Source organism: Alligator mississippiensis, chromosome 10, assembly GCF_030867095.1.
Source record: "Alligator mississippiensis isolate rAllMis1 chromosome 10, rAllMis1, whole genome shotgun sequence".
Taxonomy (NCBI): domain Eukaryota; kingdom Metazoa; phylum Chordata; order Crocodylia; family Alligatoridae; genus Alligator; species Alligator mississippiensis.
The window spans coordinates 45,051,742-45,069,424 of NC_081833.1; the positions used below are offsets into that span (position 1 = coordinate 45,051,742).

General features: G+C 42.7%; 1 protein-coding gene across 7 annotated transcripts in view; it reads right to left on the minus strand.

The window, feature by feature from the left end:
- NFATC3 (nuclear factor of activated T cells 3) overlaps nucleotides 1–17,683 on the minus strand; it is a 162,816-nt gene that overhangs the window by 41,770 nt on the left and 103,363 nt on the right. For all 7 annotated transcript variants that reach the window (XM_059713763.1, XM_059713769.1, XM_059713768.1 and 4 more), the window contains one exon: nucleotides 17,020–17,160. In XM_059713763.1, coding sequence (XP_059569746.1) covers nucleotides 17,020–17,160 — 141 coding nt within the window. The remainder of the gene's footprint in view (nucleotides 1–17,019; nucleotides 17,161–17,683) is intronic.

Genomic DNA, 17,683 nt, shown 5'->3' on the forward strand with positions numbered 1-17,683 from the left:
ACCTTTTAAGACTTGAGGCACCCCTTGGAAATGCCAGCTTTTAGTTTTCATTCTTTTTTTTTGACTATGGAAAAATAATAGCGTTTTTGTTGAAAATAACTCAGAAAGACCACAACTATGAACTTCTAGTTGAAATATTTGGTTCATCTTGTGAACTGTGTTTGTAAACTTGACAGTGCTATCTGTGCAGCACCCTTGAAAGGATCTCAAAGCACCTCAGAGTGCCATAGCACCCTGGTTAAGAATCACTGGTTTAAGAAATTTGGAAAGAAACTGCAAAAAAAATGGAAAAAAGGATTTAAATAATTAGAAAATAATAAGCTGGTATGTAAAAAGAAAAGAAAAATTATACTTCGTGTTTGAGTCCTATTCCCATACCTTGCTCTGTTAATACAAAACAAGCATGAAATCCTTAACTTTGCCAAGCTATTTGGCCTTCCAAATCTAGTAGAAACTGAACCCTTGTGCTCAAACTACAAGTCATAATCTCAAAGCTCTAGAACCTTCTCAAGGGGCAGTCATAGCTCCCAAAATTCAGTGGTTCTAAATATTTTGCAATTAGGTAAGAAATTCAATTTCAATAAATGAAAAAATGTTTAACACACCTCAAAGAAACACTCTACAAACTGAAGGAACATGATGGAAAAGTAAAATAAAAAAAATGATATTTTTCAATAAGAATTACAGGTAAATTATAATTATACCTTTATAGATACTTATAAGTTGGATGCCAGCTAGAAAGGCTAAAACTTTGAGAAAGTTAGCATAAATCAAATTATAAGTAATGACAACTGCAGTAGCTCAGAAAACTTATCTGGGTCAATGTCCACCATAACAGTTTTTTAAAAACTGAAAAGCAGGGTCACATACCTTAAAAACAAAATTGTTAAGATGATAAATTTTCCAGTTTTTATGATAAAAGAGAGCAGAAGGCCTTGACTATATACACTTTCAGGAAGTGTGGTCAAATAAATAAAGATCTTTAAAAAGAGATAAATCCCATCTCCACATGCATGTACAACAAAGCTAGTGAGGTGAAATTTTTGAGTATCCTACCCCTAACTAAGGAGAAAACCCCCCCATTACAGTCCAAAGCACAATTCATTTCTAGTTGATCATGTGGTCTGATTTGTGAGTCTCAAACACATGCAGATTAGTACCACAGCTTTTGAACACCAGGTCCAAAGGACGGATACAGCATCCTATGACAGCATTATATGCCTTACAATTCCCTCCCAGAATTGTTTGCAATTTGAATACGAGCATGTGCAACTACTCACCTACAAAGAAATGACTAGTAATGATAATTATGTGAACATGAACACCTTCCTGCCAAGATGCCAACATCATACTTCTGGAGCCTGACCATGCTAGGAACTGTGCAGGTATAAGTCAATAAAAATGAAGGTAATTCAAATCTCAGTAGAGCAACAGTCTTTTGGTACTGGAAGATTAGTAGGTTCAAATTCAGACAAGTTGTGGAGGCTTCTACATGTAGTTACCAACCAAGCTGTGGAAATCCTCATCTACAATGCCACTTGAAAGTGTCCACTAGCTGGTGAAATTGTCTAAGATTGTGACTGTCTTATCGGCCAGTGTAAAGTGGCTAGTATTCACTTCGGATTCAGAATTGGCCGATTCGGGAGACAGTGATCTGATTCAGTGATTCAAATCACTGTCCCAAACTGATTTGGCTGAATCTGATTCAGAGATTCGGCAGCAGAATCTCTGAATCAGCCAAGCCCGTCCCCACCAGCCCAGCAATCAGTGCCCGCCTGTCTCAGCTCCCGGCACTTGGAAAAAAAAAAGCCTCGAATCAGCGGGTGCTGCCAGGCAGGGGAGAGATCCCCGCTGCCCCCCACTGCCCCACACTGCATGGGGGACTCTGCACAAACACCCTAACCCTCCCCCTGCTGCCCTAGCCTCCCCCATGGCAGCTCCACCCATTGGAGCTCTGGCCCTTAAAAAAAATAAATAAATAAGAAAAAGCCCAGACTCGCCCCTCCTGCCAGCAGGGGGGCAATCCCCTCTGCCTCCTGCCATGTGGGGGGGGGGGGGGCTCTCCCATGAGCCTCCCGAAGCCCCAAGGCTGAGTTAATCAGCTTTAGATAAAAGTACAATAAAAGCCCCACTAAAGCAACCTATCTATATAGACATTGGGTGATCCATGTTCAACTAATGCACTGCCTCTTCTGGGCATGTGCTGGGCTTGGCACAACAGCACGCTGAGTTTAAAGTAAAGCAACATTTTGTATTTTTTTTTAACATCTGCAAGTAGCCTATGTCTATGATACTATGATATGAGCCAGTGAAATGTAGATATTCAGACCTAACTGGAAATTGTATAAGAAAAAAAATATTAAAAAGGCTCATAAGTCAGTCAGTCTGCCAGCTGCTAAGTAACTCTGATGTAAAAGCTTGGCTTATTCCCACTGTAATTACAAAATTTGCTAAACCTTATTTATGCTAATATGCTATGAGAACCAACACTACTGTTAGGGAACAAACCAGGTAAATCCATTACTGTCAGCCTGGGTTCTATTCTTAAACACACAACATTCAAGCAAAGTCATGCTTAGCTGGGTTCTATTCAGGTACATATACATTCAGAATCTAATTTAGCTTTACCACTATAGGGTGTGGTGTCTTAAGAGTGACAATTATCTCCCAGAATTGTTTGCAATTTGGATATGAGCATGTGGATATGATCATGTGCAACTGGTCATCTACAAAAAAATAACTAGTAATGATAATTTTGTGAACATGAACTGTACCAGTCCTGGCCAAGAAAACAAAAAAATTAAACCATATCACAAGTTAGTGCTGTCATAGTGTCACTTCCTGCTTTTGGTTTCTAAGCATCTGGAGCAAATCTGACCCCTGAAGTTCACGTCTAGAACACAAACTTACCATGTCTGGAAGCTATGTCTGGAGTAAATTACTCACAAGTAAATACTCCTGCGCTGTATTTATCTCCTGCAGGAACTCATGGCAGCAATCTGCTCCTACTCCTGCACCAGCCCTCTGCAACGGCAAGGGGGAGTGCTAGGCTCCCTCTGGTTGCTAGCACAGGGGCTGGCAGGGAGCATGAGGCCAGGAGACAGTGGTCTCCTGGTGCAGGCTGGGACACTGTTCCCTGTCTCCGTGGAGCTGCCTGTTGCTGGGGTAGGCTCTGCCACCGGAGCCCAGGCGGGGACAATGTCCCCTGCTCCAGTAGCAGGGAGCTCCTGGCCCTGGCTCCCTGATTGGAGGCAGGGGACTTGGAAAGAGCTGTAGCTGGAGGGCAGAGGGACATAGTAGGCAGCTCCTGGGAGCAGGCAGCAATCTCCCACCCCCTGCTGCCCAGCTGCCGGGGAGCACATTTTCTCCCAGTGAGGTGTCTACATGAGCACTACTGTGCAGTAACTAATTGCAAGTAAATTTGCTACTTGCATTTGCCTGTAGCAAATTTACTTGTGATTAGAAAAGTTTATTTCACAGTAAGCGTGTACACATGTAGATGCACATGCTAATTACACAGTAAACTGCTCTACTGTACAGTAAAGTGATTCGTGTAGATGCACCCTGCCAGGGCTAAACCCTGAAGTGAAATCAGAAGGGCTGTCTAAATGGCACTGTCACTCAACAATGCTAACTGGCCGCTTGGCATATTTGATGGCATCACTGCCAGACACAGCAACTTTGTAGTCTAGTTATGACCAGGTTGAAGGCTACCCTCCTGGCTGGTTTTCCCCATTCTCCTTCTAACCTAGTTGAAGATAGTGAAACCTGGCTTAGCTTCCTTTTGATGCTTGCAAAATGTTTTTTTTTTAGCTATACATTCCCCATGATACTGGAGATTCTCTACCTTTTGCTGAACCTCAGTTGAAGCCAAATGCCCACAGATGTACTGGCAAGCATCCATTTTAGAAACAGCACCTTTTGCTACTGTATCATTGATATCAAAAGCCACTTCCAACAACTGCTGGCCAAGATGCAAGCCAAATGCATTGTACATTCACTAAAGCTGTACCCAAACGCAACTTTCAACCACTTCAAAATGGCAGGGAGACTTGTCCACTGGGAACACACAATAGCTTTGCAATGTAACTGTTATGTCTGTATGCTCCTATAATGGCATATATGAACTAAATTATTGTAATTTTAATCTTGACTGAAACAAGGTTAAAGTTAGCATGGCACTGGTACCGTTACTCTTGTATTCTTACCAGAAAACAATGTAATAGTTACATTTTAAACAACTAATGAAGGTATTATTCCATCTATTATGTATGCCCACACTACCTTCCAAGAACACAGGTCTAATATATCTTTTTCCACAATTCCATATACCCTATGGCCAGATAGGATTGAGTCTTCAACCATTACTGGGACAATTCCCCTGTACCAAGAAAACCCCAGTAACCCCAGAAAAGTTCAGAGGGGATATTGTCTTGTTTGATTTGACTGATGTAAACAACACCACCTGTACAGAAAATGTTTTTCTCTGCTGCCCAAGAGGAAGTAAGATGTGAGTTGTCTTCCAAATCTTAACCTACTCATCTGAAGTAGGATACAATAGCATAAAAGTCTTTATCTGAAGGACAAGGTTCCTTGGGTGAATCTGATATCTTTTATTAGACCAACCCAAATAGTTGGAGAATAGTTATTAAGCAAGCTTTTGGGTTCAAAAACCCTTCATCAGGCTAAGGAAGTTTCAGCAGTTGGTGTGTGCTCTTCCTGGATGGAATGAAAAGTAAAGAAGCCAGGGGCTGGGCTGGGGAGTCAGTTGTCAGGCAGATTATAATGTGTCAAAAATCCATTGTCTACATTTAATCCATGATCTCTAGTACCCAGGAGGTTGATGAAATGGAGCTCATAGGCTCGTCTCTGGGAAGTGTTGTGTAAGTTTCCCTTGAGGATCAGGACTGAGAGATTGGAGAGCAAGTGGCCCTCCCATGAGAAATGTGTCCCCACCGGTAATTGGGTGTTTCTGTCTTTGATAGATTTCCGGTGTGCGTTCATTCTGGTGCGCAGTTGTTGTTTGGTCTCTCCTACATATTTTCCATCAGGGCATTTGGTGCATTGGATGAGGTATATTGCATTTCTTGAGGTGCAGCTGTAAGATCCTGGGATGCTGATGGCTCGGTTGTGAGGTGTAGTTATAGTGGGGGTGGTGGAGATGTGGGGGCAGGTTTTGCATTTCTTGTCCTGGCACGGTCTGGATCCTTTTGGTGTGTTCTGGGCTTGAGGAAGTTTGCTTCTAGTGATGAGGTTGGTGAGGTTCGGTGCTTGTTTGAAGGCTAGGATGGATGGCTCTGGGAAGATCTTTTTAAGAATAGGGTCTTTTTCTAGTATGGGTTGCAGTTGTTTGAGGATTTTTCGTACAGGTTCAAGGAAGGGGTGATATGTCATAACCAGCGGTGTGTGATTTGTGGGGGGTGGTTTTCTGTACTGCAGCAGTTCTTCACGTGGTATCTGGGTGGTTCTTTCAAACGTGCGCTCTCTCTCTCTGGAGGAGTGTCCTTGTTGCCTTTTTAAGATCGGTAAAGTGGCAATCCCGGGTGTTCTCTTCAGTACAAATGCAGTGGTATCTGAGGGCTTGGCTGTATTTCACAGCTTTTTTGGTGTGTTTGGGGTGATTGCTGGTTCTGTGCAGATACGTATGTTGGTCTGTGGGTTTCTTGTATAACGTGGTCTGTATTTTATCATTCTGGATACTGATCATCGTGTCTAAAAAGGAGATGCTGGTGTTGGAGTATTCTAGAGAAAGTTGGATGGAGGGATGGTGATTGTTGAATTTCTGATGGAACTCAATCAGAGATTGTAGGTTTTCAGTCCAAATGATGAAGATGTCATAGATATATCTTTAGTATAGCAAGGGTTTGATGGTGCAGTTCTTGAGGAAGTCTACTTCCAGGTGGCTTATAAAAAGGTTGGCATACTGTGGGGCCATTTTAGTGCCCATAGCTGTTCCCATCATCTGGAGGAAGTGTTGATTATTAGAAGTGAAATTGTTGTGTGTGAGGATGAAGCGTATAAGGTCAGTAATATCTTTGGGTCTGTATTCTGAGTTGTAATCTTGTTCCTGTAGATATGTAAGGCAGGCTTGGATGCCATCCTGGTGCGGGATGTTGGTATCTGAAGGAGAAACTTGGTGACTGACAGAAACTGAAATAAAGTTAACAGATGAGGCAGAATGAAGCAGATCAGATGATGTTAGAGCTGAAATCTTATAGAATTTCAGTATGCTGTTTTTTTGGTGACATAACTCTCAACTCCAAACAGTCTTTCTTATATGCTAGAATCATATAATGGCAAGAAGGCCAGTACAGCCCAGGTCTACTAGTGACACATAACCACAACCACAAATTATAAATTCCAGGATAAAAGAGAAAACCCAACAAAAAAATTCCTAGCGTCTGTATCAGTCTTTCCCTACATAAAGATGTTTAAAGAACCTAAAAAACTTCAGACCACAGAATGTCCCTTCAGCTAAACTAAATGGTTCATTTTAGGATTGTTTAAAGAAAGTTTATACATAGATATTAAAGCCATTGAAAAGAAGCAGCAGTCAGTTAGTAACTCTCTAATATAATATTGAATACAATAAATACAAAAAGTGCTGGAAGGGACAGACAGACCTCCTATAAAGATGTCTTGTAAACTTATTCATGCAAAGGGTGAGACATTCAAACATCCTTTTATTAGTATTCTAATATTATAAAAGCCTATGTCTGTCTGTCTGTAACACTTTATAAGTGCTCTGATTGGCTGACAAACAGCCAATCAGAGCATGAATCAGCGTTCTGACAGAAAGCAGCCTTCCGCCATGATGGTGGGGACACAGGGGACGGAGCACTGGGGGTGCGCTGGCCTCGCCCCCACCCACCCTGCTCACTGGAGGTGGCAGCAACACAGTGGATGGAAGGGGGAGGCAAGGCCAACAGGGTTGGCCTCGCCTCCTCACCTCCAACACCCTGCAGGTAATGCAGGGGAGAGGAGCGGGCCCAGGCCCAATGCGAGGGGTGGGTGGGGGAGTGGGCCCTGGCCCAATGCAGTGGGGGGGAGAGCAGGGGAAAGGATGGCCTGCCGTGGCGGGGGGGGAGAGGAACAATAGGCCTGGCTCAACACAGCCGCGGCAGTGTCTGGGGGAGGGAAAGAGTGGGCCTCCTCCCCCACTCAGGCCTGGGCCCACTCCTCGCCCACCCCTGCTCCCCAGCGTTGGCCCCGAGCCCACTCCTCCTGTCCCCCCGCTGCTGCCGGGTCAGCCCGGGCCTGCTGCTCCCCACACCCCATTGTGGCAGCCCGGCTTCTCCCCACCCTCAGGCCCGATCCTCCCCCGCACTGGGCCTGGACCCACTCCTCCCTTCTCCCTGCCACTGCAGCAGGGAGGGAGGGAGCAGGCCCAGACCCCAAACAGCTGGAGGGAAGGGGGAGAGAGCCTGGACGTAGGGGCAGACGGGGTTCCATCCCCACCCGATCCCCCCCCCCGTCATTCTTGTCAGGCAATTAGCTAGTTCTTTACCATAAAAGCAAACAAAGACAGAGGAGGTTGGTGAAAAACAAGTTTTTTACACTATGGAGGCTGTCTGAACATGCCACCGACTGGCATAGCAGTGATTTAATCCCTGCATTGTAAAAGGGAGGGTTTAGAGAGGGTTGACTGCTCATTAATTAAATGCAGTTGTACTGTTAGATGTACAAGCCCAAAGCAATAGTAATAGCTGAAACCTCTACTAAAATAGGAACTATCACTGAAGCAGAACACAGAAAGGTGCAGAAATAAATGTACAGTGATTAACCTTCAGAATCTTGGTGGTACAGACCAAGGAGCTTCACTCCAACTAGAAAATGTAAAATTTCAAAAATCTAACAGAATAGCCATCTAAAAGGATACAAATCAAGCAGAAACTGAAAACTAGCAGGATGGTTTGCAGCAACATTTTAAAAGTATTATAATAAAGGTCACTTGAAAACTGCTGTGACATCTGCCAAAAAATTAAAATACCTAAAAGGTAAACATAAATAAAGTCAAGAAAAAACACAGCTGTGTGTAAACACAGAAACCACAGGACTCCCCCTTCCAAAGCCAACTTACTTCAAAGCCTCCCCACTTGATTTTAACCTTCATCTGTTACAGCAAAGCTAAGGGAACTGGCAACAAACTCCCTGGACAAGCTCACCTCTAGTCAGCTACTGAGGCAGTCCCAGCATGTTACTAGTTTTCTTTTGTTTAAAGTGTGACTGCTTCTGACTAGCCATGGCCATTTCATTGGTCCAGTCCCTATCTGCTACTGTAAAGGATGTGCAGTGTAGGAACCTGTACACGGATGCTACAGTACAGGTTTCTCTCGCCAACCACAGTTTTGCCAACCACAGTTTTGAGTATCTACACTTAATATTCTATATACCGTTTTGGCTACCACGGTATGCAGCTTCGAGTGACCAGTTTTCTGTGGCCACACATCAGCCCGCCACCTGCCATTTCAAATCACCCTTGGTCTTGCTGGCCACCCGTGGTGCTCTCATCTCCTCACACACACTGTTTCACATTGTGCTTCATGTCGTTAACTTCCAGTCGCAGGTGCTCCACATTTTTCTCCCGATTTCTTTGTGATTTTTGCATTTTGCCCTTAATCATGGCCTGTGAGTGAGTGGTGAAGGTGAGCTATTTGTGAAGAGGGCAAGGAAAGTGATGTCCTTGGAAACAAAATTGGAGTTGTTGGATCATCTAGCATGTGGAGAAAGTGTGGTGAATGTAGGGAGGCATTTTGGTGTGAACGAGTCCACTGTGAGAACCATAAGGAAAAGTTAGGCTACTATAAGGACTAGTGTTGTGAGTGGTACACCGGGAAGTGCTAAAGTGACCTTTATGCTGCACGATCATAGCTTAGAAAAAAATGGAAAAAGACACAGAAGAAAGCGCCTTTGAGCAGCCAAGTGATACGCAAGAAGGCAAAGCAAATTTATGACCACATCATCCAGACCTCGGAGGGTGAAGGCACAAGTGACCGCACAAGTTTTCAAGCCAGTAAGGGGTGTTTCAAAAACTTTAAGAGGAGACATGGTCTCCGCAACATGAAGATTATGGGTGAATCAGCTTCAGCAGATGCTGAAAATATTCATATTCAAGTCCCTAACTTCATTTTTCCCGTAAGCCTTTTGTCTTACTAACTATGGTTTTAGCCAACCATGGGAACTTTCAGGAACCTAACCCCTGCGGTTGGTGAGGAAAACCTGTATTTCATAGATTCATAGACTGTAGAGTCGGAAGGGACCACAATGGATCGTGTCCAATCCCCTGCCCCTAGCAGGAAAGAGGACCGAGGTCAGATGATCCCAGCCAGGTGACTATCTAGCCTCCTCTTGAAGACCTCCAAGCTAGGTGAAAGCACCACCTCTCTTGGAAGCCCATTCCAGATCCTGGCTACCCTTACTGTGAAACATTTCTTCCTAATATCTAACCTAAATCCACTCTCAACTAGTTTACACCCGTTACTCCTAGTCATTCCCTGGGGTGCCCTAGTAAATAGTGTGTCAACTATTCCCTGTTGACCTCCCCTAATAAATTTATAGGCGGCCACAAGGTGTCCCCTCAGCCGTCTCTTGTGAAGGCTGAAGAGATTCAGCTCTCTCAACCTCCCCCTGTAGGGTCTTTCCCGAAGGCCACTAACCATGCGAGTGGCCCTCCTCTGGACCCTCTCCAGATTCTCTGCGTTCCTCTTGAAGTGTGGTGCCCAAAACTGGACACAGTACTCCAACTGCAGCCTGACCAGTGGCACATATAGGGGGAGAATCACCTCCTTTGATCTATTAGTCATGCACCTGCTAATGCATGACAAGGTGCGATTGGCCTTGTTGATGGCCTCGTTACACTGCTGGCTCATGTTCATCTTGGAGTCAATTATGACTCCAAGATCCCTCTCTGCCTCTGAGCTGCTGAGAAGGACACTCCCCAACCTATAGGTGTGCTGGGGATTCCTCCTTCCCAGGTGGAGTACCTTACATTTATCTTTATTAAATTGCATCCTATTTCTCTCTGTCCATTGATCCAACCTGTCCAGGTCAGCCTGAATCTGCTCCCTGCCCTCTGGTGTACTAACTTTGCCCCATAACTTGGTGTCATCAACAAACTTGGAGAGGGTGCTCTCCACGTCCTCATCCAAATCGCTGATGAAGATATTAAATAATACCGGTCCGAGGACCAAAACTTGCAGGACCCCACTGCCCACCTCCCTCCAGGCCGAGAGAGAACCATCCACCACCACTTTCTGGGTGCAGTCCCTAAGCCAGTTGGCCACCCACCTGACCGTGTAGGCATCCACTCTGCAGTCTGCTAGCTTCCCAATGAGGATAGGTGTGAGACTGTGTCGAAGGCCTTCCTAAAGTCCAGGAAGATGACATCAGCCTCAGCTCCTGTGTCCAGGCAGTGTGTGACCTGGTCATAGAAGGCTACAAGGTTTGTCAGGCATGATCTACCTGTGATAAACCCGTGCTGGTTTCCCCTCAGCATCGTCTCCCCTGCTGGGCCTTCACAAATGTGTTCTTTGATTATTTTCTCTAGCATTTTCCCAGGGATAGAGGTAAGACTGACTGGCCTGAAGTTACCCAGATCATCCCTTCTCCCTTTCTTAATAAGGGGGTTCATACTTGAGTTGCTCCACATACTTGTCAGAATCATCAAAAACAAACAAACAAAAGCTAGAAAGTACAGAACCTATACTTTGTGTCCTTAGAACCAGAGATATTGCGCAAATCAGATTACATACAATCTTAATGTTGGCCTCCTACATATACCAGCTTTCCAGCAACCGTGTTATTAAGTTCTGTCCACAAACAATTATTAGTTACAGCTTTCTGTAGCAGTTAGATGCCAGGAAAGAGTGCTGTGGTAAAGGTGTCAGAAGGCTAATGTCCCAATGGGAGCAGATTTAAGTAGTGCAGTCTGAGAAATGGTTAGCAGTGTTAGTCTGAAGTCAAGGAGAAGGTAGGGCAGGATGGCACCTTAGGGTGCCTGTAGACATGCTGCAGGGCTGCTCCAATGCGCTGTAATTACGGTGCAGAGCAGACTTAATCAATTGAGTGCTGAAGCGTGGTAATTCCCACTCTCTAGCCAGCTTCCGCGCCTTGTGTATTAGTGTCCTTGCATTTCAAAATGTCAGCAGGGGTGGTTGAACTAAAGTTCATGGAATGAGCTTTAGTTCAAGTGCCCCCACCACCATTTTGAAGCGTGGCAATGCCAATACATGAGAAACTGCTCTAGAGCCACTTTAATTACAGCGCTCCCCCCGACCCGGAGTATGTGTAAAAGTGAGCAGCTGGTTCAGAAAGGCATGAGCTTTCATAGGCAACTGTCTACTTCACCAGATGCTATGTATGGACTGTCAGCATAAGTGCATGATCTGTAATGCATAGCAGTTATGGTGAAGCGTGTGGGTATGCTCAGAGGATATGTACTTAAACTTTTTTCCTTGTTTTTGTGGCTCTGTCAAGTATATTATGTAGCAACTTTACCACAAGACTTTATTTATATGCAATTTTGAACAGAAGTACACATAATGGACTCTGATGCCAACGTCTCAGCTATGACAATAATTACAAAATATAAGAAAAAACTACAAAATTAAAAACATCCTGTATCAATGACACTATTTCAACGAGTAAAAGACCTTTCAAACGTTGAACATGAAAGACTCTCAGACTCACTTACTGATTAAGCACATCTCAAAAAATATTATGTTTTGTCTTAAAGAAGTCATTTTAAGAGGTTCGGATAGAAAGAGTCCAGGTGACTAAGCAAAATTTAGTATGTGAATGGGAAAATGGCTTTACTGTTTTAGAAACTAAAAAGTATTAAATATTAGATATAGCAGTTTCAATTCAAAATAATCCTAATATCCACTCTATATTGCCAATTCATTAATCCCCAAACACACCCTATATTTTTTAAATGTAGATTACATTTAATCAGTTTTCTTTCACAAGATGAGGAACTGTTGGACAAAAAAAGCATTGCACACATGGATTAATGAAATTCACTAATGAATTTTATGAATGATACTGAGTTAAGGTAGTGCTTTGATGTCATTTAATTGTTTTGCTCTTTCTGCTGAAGGTTGAGCTCAGTGGCCACTTAAAAGACTTCGCTTAAAGGCGCAATGCCTTCACAAGATGCCAGACAACTCAATAACCTCACAGGCCAGTATCTTTTAAGTCAAATTAAAAACAGATTATCAGTAGTAAATTTCCTTGTGATTTATGTGCATACTTTTTAGAAAAAATAAATCACATTTTACACCAGTGACAAATTAGTTAAAAGTATTTTTTATAAAGATCAATAGGATTCTGGCAGGGGTTCAGTGCACTAATAAATTATATCAGTGAGTTATTCCTGTGTTGAATTAACCAGATTGCACTATTTTATTTTTTTTCCTCGGGCAACCATTCAATTTCTTATCTATAAAAGTAACAATTAATACTAATCAGATTACAAGTTTTTGGGAAGCTGACTAATCAAACAGAAAAGATCAAGGTGAACCCACTATAAGAAAACTTCCATAGCTTGCAGACCTTATAACCTGGTCATCAAGACAGTAATTCATTAAAAAACACATTTATTAGATTAATGGTATCAATCAAGGCTCTGTCATATTAAATATTTCCTTATTTCACCTTGTTTGTTTGGAAGATTAAGAGACTATGAACTAGTTAAGGTTAAACAAGCTTAGGCTGAGGCTGACCATTAGACAAGAGCCATGGCATCTGATGTGAGATAGTATGCTAAAAGTTATTTCTACACTAGACTCTTCCCACCTAAAATTTCCAGTAAGTAGCAGCATGAATGTTGCTGTTATTGCCCAGAGTACTCTCCAGCTCTCCTCTTTAAGCTACTATGAAGCCAGGAGGAGATGATATATTGGGCCAGGAGGAGGAGAAGTGAGAGGGAAGCTGCATTAAGAAGATAAAATAAGTGAATGAAGATATTTTTAATGCTGTAGAAGAGGCTTAGCCAATAAAATCTCACAAGAAAATCAACTTTAGTGATACATTTTTACAATGCATTTTTCAATTCTCATTTAGCTATAGGTTAAGCAAATTATTCCTGAAGTAGGCTAATACTTTTACATATAACAGAAAGTTTGACCTTTCTACAGAATTGGCAAAGGAATATTGGATTAAGAAGCTATCCTCAAACAGGTCCCATGAAGCCGCAGTGAGTTCCAAAAACATTTTTTTTCACAAAGAATAGCTGAAGTGACTTCTAAAGTCTAAAAATAACTGCTTTAACAATCAACACTGATACCTTCATTGTTGTCTTCTATTCTTCAAGATCACAACCCACTTAAAAAATAATCTTTGTCATGAGATATGCACAATTTGTTTCATCATCCTGAGAAGTCATACAGTTAGTTTGGCAAATACCAAACTAACAGGGGCTAACACATCTGTTTATGTCACAGTAACCCCATGGAATAAACATGAGGGTAAAATACATGACAAGTTGTTTAAAGAATCAGGTCTTTTTATTTTGTAGGGAGGAATATTTAATTTCAGTAACAGGGGGTGTGTCTGCATGTGCCCCGATGGTGCTGTTGTTACTGCGCCATCATGCAGTACTTTCTTTGGGAAGTACTACACAATGGCACAGCAACAGCCCATACAGCGCTGTCTGCACAGCGCGTGGTTATTTTTAGCTGCTATGTCACTATAGCAATTCACTATACCACTGGCGTGCATCTCTACAGCAATGTAGCTGCGGCATCACAGTTTTTGACCTCTGAATCTATGTCGCTGTAACACATTGCTACGGTGACGTAGTGTCACATGTAGACGTGCTCTGCATGTACCAAGTATGATGAAGAATATGACAGTACCTAGTTTTACTGGGTATTTTATTGTCTAATTTATGGTAACTCCCTCGTTCTAAACCCAGAGGAAACGTTTCCTTTATACTGCTTGATATTTGAAGCTACATGAAGACCTACAATAGAGTACAGTTCCAAGAAAAAGATTTTCATGAGTGTTGGGGACTTAACAATAAACAAACAGAAATAAGATGCATTTACTATTTGGATTAAAAAAGCACAGTGCCTTGACGCTTAATTTCAGAAAAGGACTGAGTAGGAGCAACAAAAACCATTACTAATAAATGATTTGCTGAAGGACCCAAGGCAGAAAAATGAAGTATGCTTATTTACAAAATGTTATCATGTGGGCAGAATGTGTAGGAAATATAAACTTTCTGTTCTGCAGAGAAGGTTTAAAAGGCAATATTAAGACTTTAATAAACCCAACAGGTTGAACACTTTCAGGAAGGAAGCAGAAAATGAAGCAATATGGAGGAATATGGCATCAAGTCCACAAAAAAGTAAATGTAAGGACATAATGGACAGCTACTCTTTGAAAAGAGAGAAAGATTACACTGTAAATAAGAACAAGAATAAGGCAGTTGCATCAATAAAACTGTGAAAAGAAAGACATCAGAGATACAAGAAAAGTAACCTTGTTTTGTGATGCCAAATACACACTTTGAGAAGTAGGTGTTTTAAATAAAGGGAAATCACAGACAGCATGCTGCCTATCAGATTCCAGCTATCCTAAAGTAGGGTGTCAACCTTCCCCCATGCCTTGGGCCAAATACAGACCATAAGGTTTGTCACAGGCTGGATCCACAGGATAAGCAGCAGATGCACCTGCCCAGACCAGAGGTAGAGGCCAAACACCTTGCCACCAAGGGCCATGTGTTGCAACGCCCTGGATTCCCTAGATAAATTTTAAACTGCATGTTCAAAAGCAAATAGTTACTTTGTTAAATTAGTCTTCCAAAACTATATAATGCTTACCTATCCAAACTGCAAATTTTTGAAGGCCCTATTCCTTAGAGATGACTCTGAACAAATCTAACAATCTAACATGCTCTTGTAGGTTAGTTTGTTAATATTACATATTGTATGAGAAAAATCTGATATTATCTGTTTTTCTGTACTTGGATATTCAAACTTTTATGAAGAAACATAAAATGAATGCCCTTAATGACAAGTGTATTAAATACTATTTTGATCTTTTAGTTTTGATCTTTTTTACTGCGTTCATTTAAGATTGGAGTTGGAATCTCAGAATGAATATTATTAGGATGTGTACAGGTATTTAAACTTTTAAGTGCTTCTATTTAATTGGCTCCATATTCCTTCCCAGTAAGCACATATAAATTGGATATTTGTCACTTTGGTGCCTTGCTGATATACACTGCAAACACTTAAGCTTAGGTACATCTGCCTGTTTACGTTCATAAATTAACCAAAAGCAGATGTACCTGCTTAACTAGTATGTTATATAATGCAGATTTTTCAAGAACTACTGATATCTCGTTGCATTCTGGGGAAAAAATCCAAACAAAAAATCTAGATACTAGTCTAAAGTAGTGTAGTCCATGGGTTCTCAACCTTTTTCTTCCTAAGGCCCCCCCCCAATCACGCTATAAGAACTCCATGGCCCACCTGCCAGTGCTCCTCACTCTCAACCCACAGCCCTCCACCCCTGCGGGTGCCCCACTGCCCCCTTCCCCCAACCCTCCAGTGTGTGGGGCAGGGTGTGGGGTGTATATGTGTGGGGTGGAGCAGCAAGACTTATTGCTGCCACTGCCAAGACCCCTGCACCAGCTGTGCTGCCAGCAGCAAGAGGAGTAACGGACTGGGGGGGCGGGACGGACTGCCCTCACCCCCTCCCACCACCAGTCACTCGTGTGCCAGGCCGCAGCTCTATCATGCCACCATGGCCTGTCCGCCACTGCCCCCTTCAGGCCACCCATGCTGCCACCCAGCCCACCTCCCCTCCAGGGAAGAGCTACAGCCTAAAGTGCAAGTGGCTGCCAGAGGAAGGAGGTGAGAGCAGCAGTCCCCCCTGGTCCATTACTCCTTGCACTACTGGTAGTGTGGCTAGTGCAGGGGTCCCAGTTCTTGCCACCCCACTCCACCCTCATGCATTGGGTTCCATGTGCTGGGCTGCAGAAGTGGCTCCCACCTGTGCTGATCTGGGCAGGCTGCAGCCCTGTGCCTGCTCTGGGTGCACAAATCTGGGGGGGCATGTGCCCCACACCCTCCTCCCTATGCACCCGCCACGTGTTGCCTATGCCCAACCTCCACACTCCTGCCTCCTTGTCCCTTAGGCACAGACCCCCTGAAACCTGCTCTTGGTCCCCCAGGAGGCCACGGACCCCCAGTTGAGAATGGCTGGTCTAGCCTATGTTAGATATTGTTTTATCTCTTCCCTTTTAATTGTTCAACATAGCTGCACGAATACAAGACTTTCCATTTTGGTGTTTGCCCCTGATACTTATTCTTCCCCTGTAATAGAGTTACTCTGCTGTTGGAGCTGGAGAATGGGAATCCTTGTATGCCTATCCTTCTCTGGTCTTCCAGTTCCACTGGGGGGACAGAAGGGGGAGGGGGTGCATGGAGCTTTGGTGCTGAAGATAATGATTCCTTGTGTGGCTATCCACCTTTAGAATGGGAAGAACAGACACTGAGTGCACAAGAGAGCATTCATTGGCTGTCCACTACCCCCGCACAGTGGGGCTGTACCCCTTTATTGGACAGCAAGTCACTGCATGCTGCCACAGTGATTGTGAAGTGCTCCAGCAGGGAGGCATGCTTAAGGGCTGTGCACATGTACAGCACTGAAGCACTCCAAATGAGCAGAATTTGGAGAGTTTCAAATGTCTGCCTCTCTCCAGGGGCACAGTTTTTGTTTCCATATTCTATTTACATATTTATTTGAAGAAGAAGAAAAATGATGTGTAAACAGGCATCCCTTCCCACCCTTCAGTTTCCGAGTTTCTATTATGTACTAGTTAGCATGCAACTGCCTTGATGATTTATGACACCAATGGCGTTTCTTTCATATAGGCAGCCAAACAGGACACAGACAACCTAAATTATAGTGCTAGATTACAACTCACAATGCTTTTAATACTTCTACATCACTTAACAACTCAGTTCAGCTCTTGCAGTTCTTTTCAAACTTGAAAAAGTAACGTACCTTGTCCTTTTTCAAAAAATATGATTTTTGATTCTGGGAGAAAATTAGATCCAGTCACAACCATTTCTTGGCCTCCATTTACAGAACAACTGTTGATGCTGTATTTTTCAATCTGAGGAAGTTCTTGAGCAGATCGCTGAGCTATTTTTTAAATGATTGAAAAGAAGAAAAAAATATTTATCTACAAGCTTAAACCTGCACTGAAATCTCATTTAAAATCTGAATATTGTATCCAATATCATATTTTCTTTTCATACGTAATCAAGTTGTGGAAAGAGAATTGTGGTATAGTTATTCTTTACTTTCATAATTTGAATCAAACTGAAATTGTGGCGTGATCCATAAAGAATTAAATGCCAAGCCATGATACCTTAATAAAAGCTTTATAATTTAAGTTACAAGTTTTCCTTGAGTAAGTTGTAAGTTCATCCAAAACTTCAGATGTCCACTAGTTTTGCAAGCAGTATCACGATTCAATATTATGACAAGATAGGTAAACTTAAATACTGTAATTCACTTTTCATTTAAATTAACAATATCTTAAGTATTCTAAAGTAAGATATATTACTGTAAAATTTTATCCAATGTTGGTATTTTCCTTTTCCAGTTGCACAGACAAATGAAAATAAAAATCTTACTATTGGTGACTGAGATTTTAAGCAAA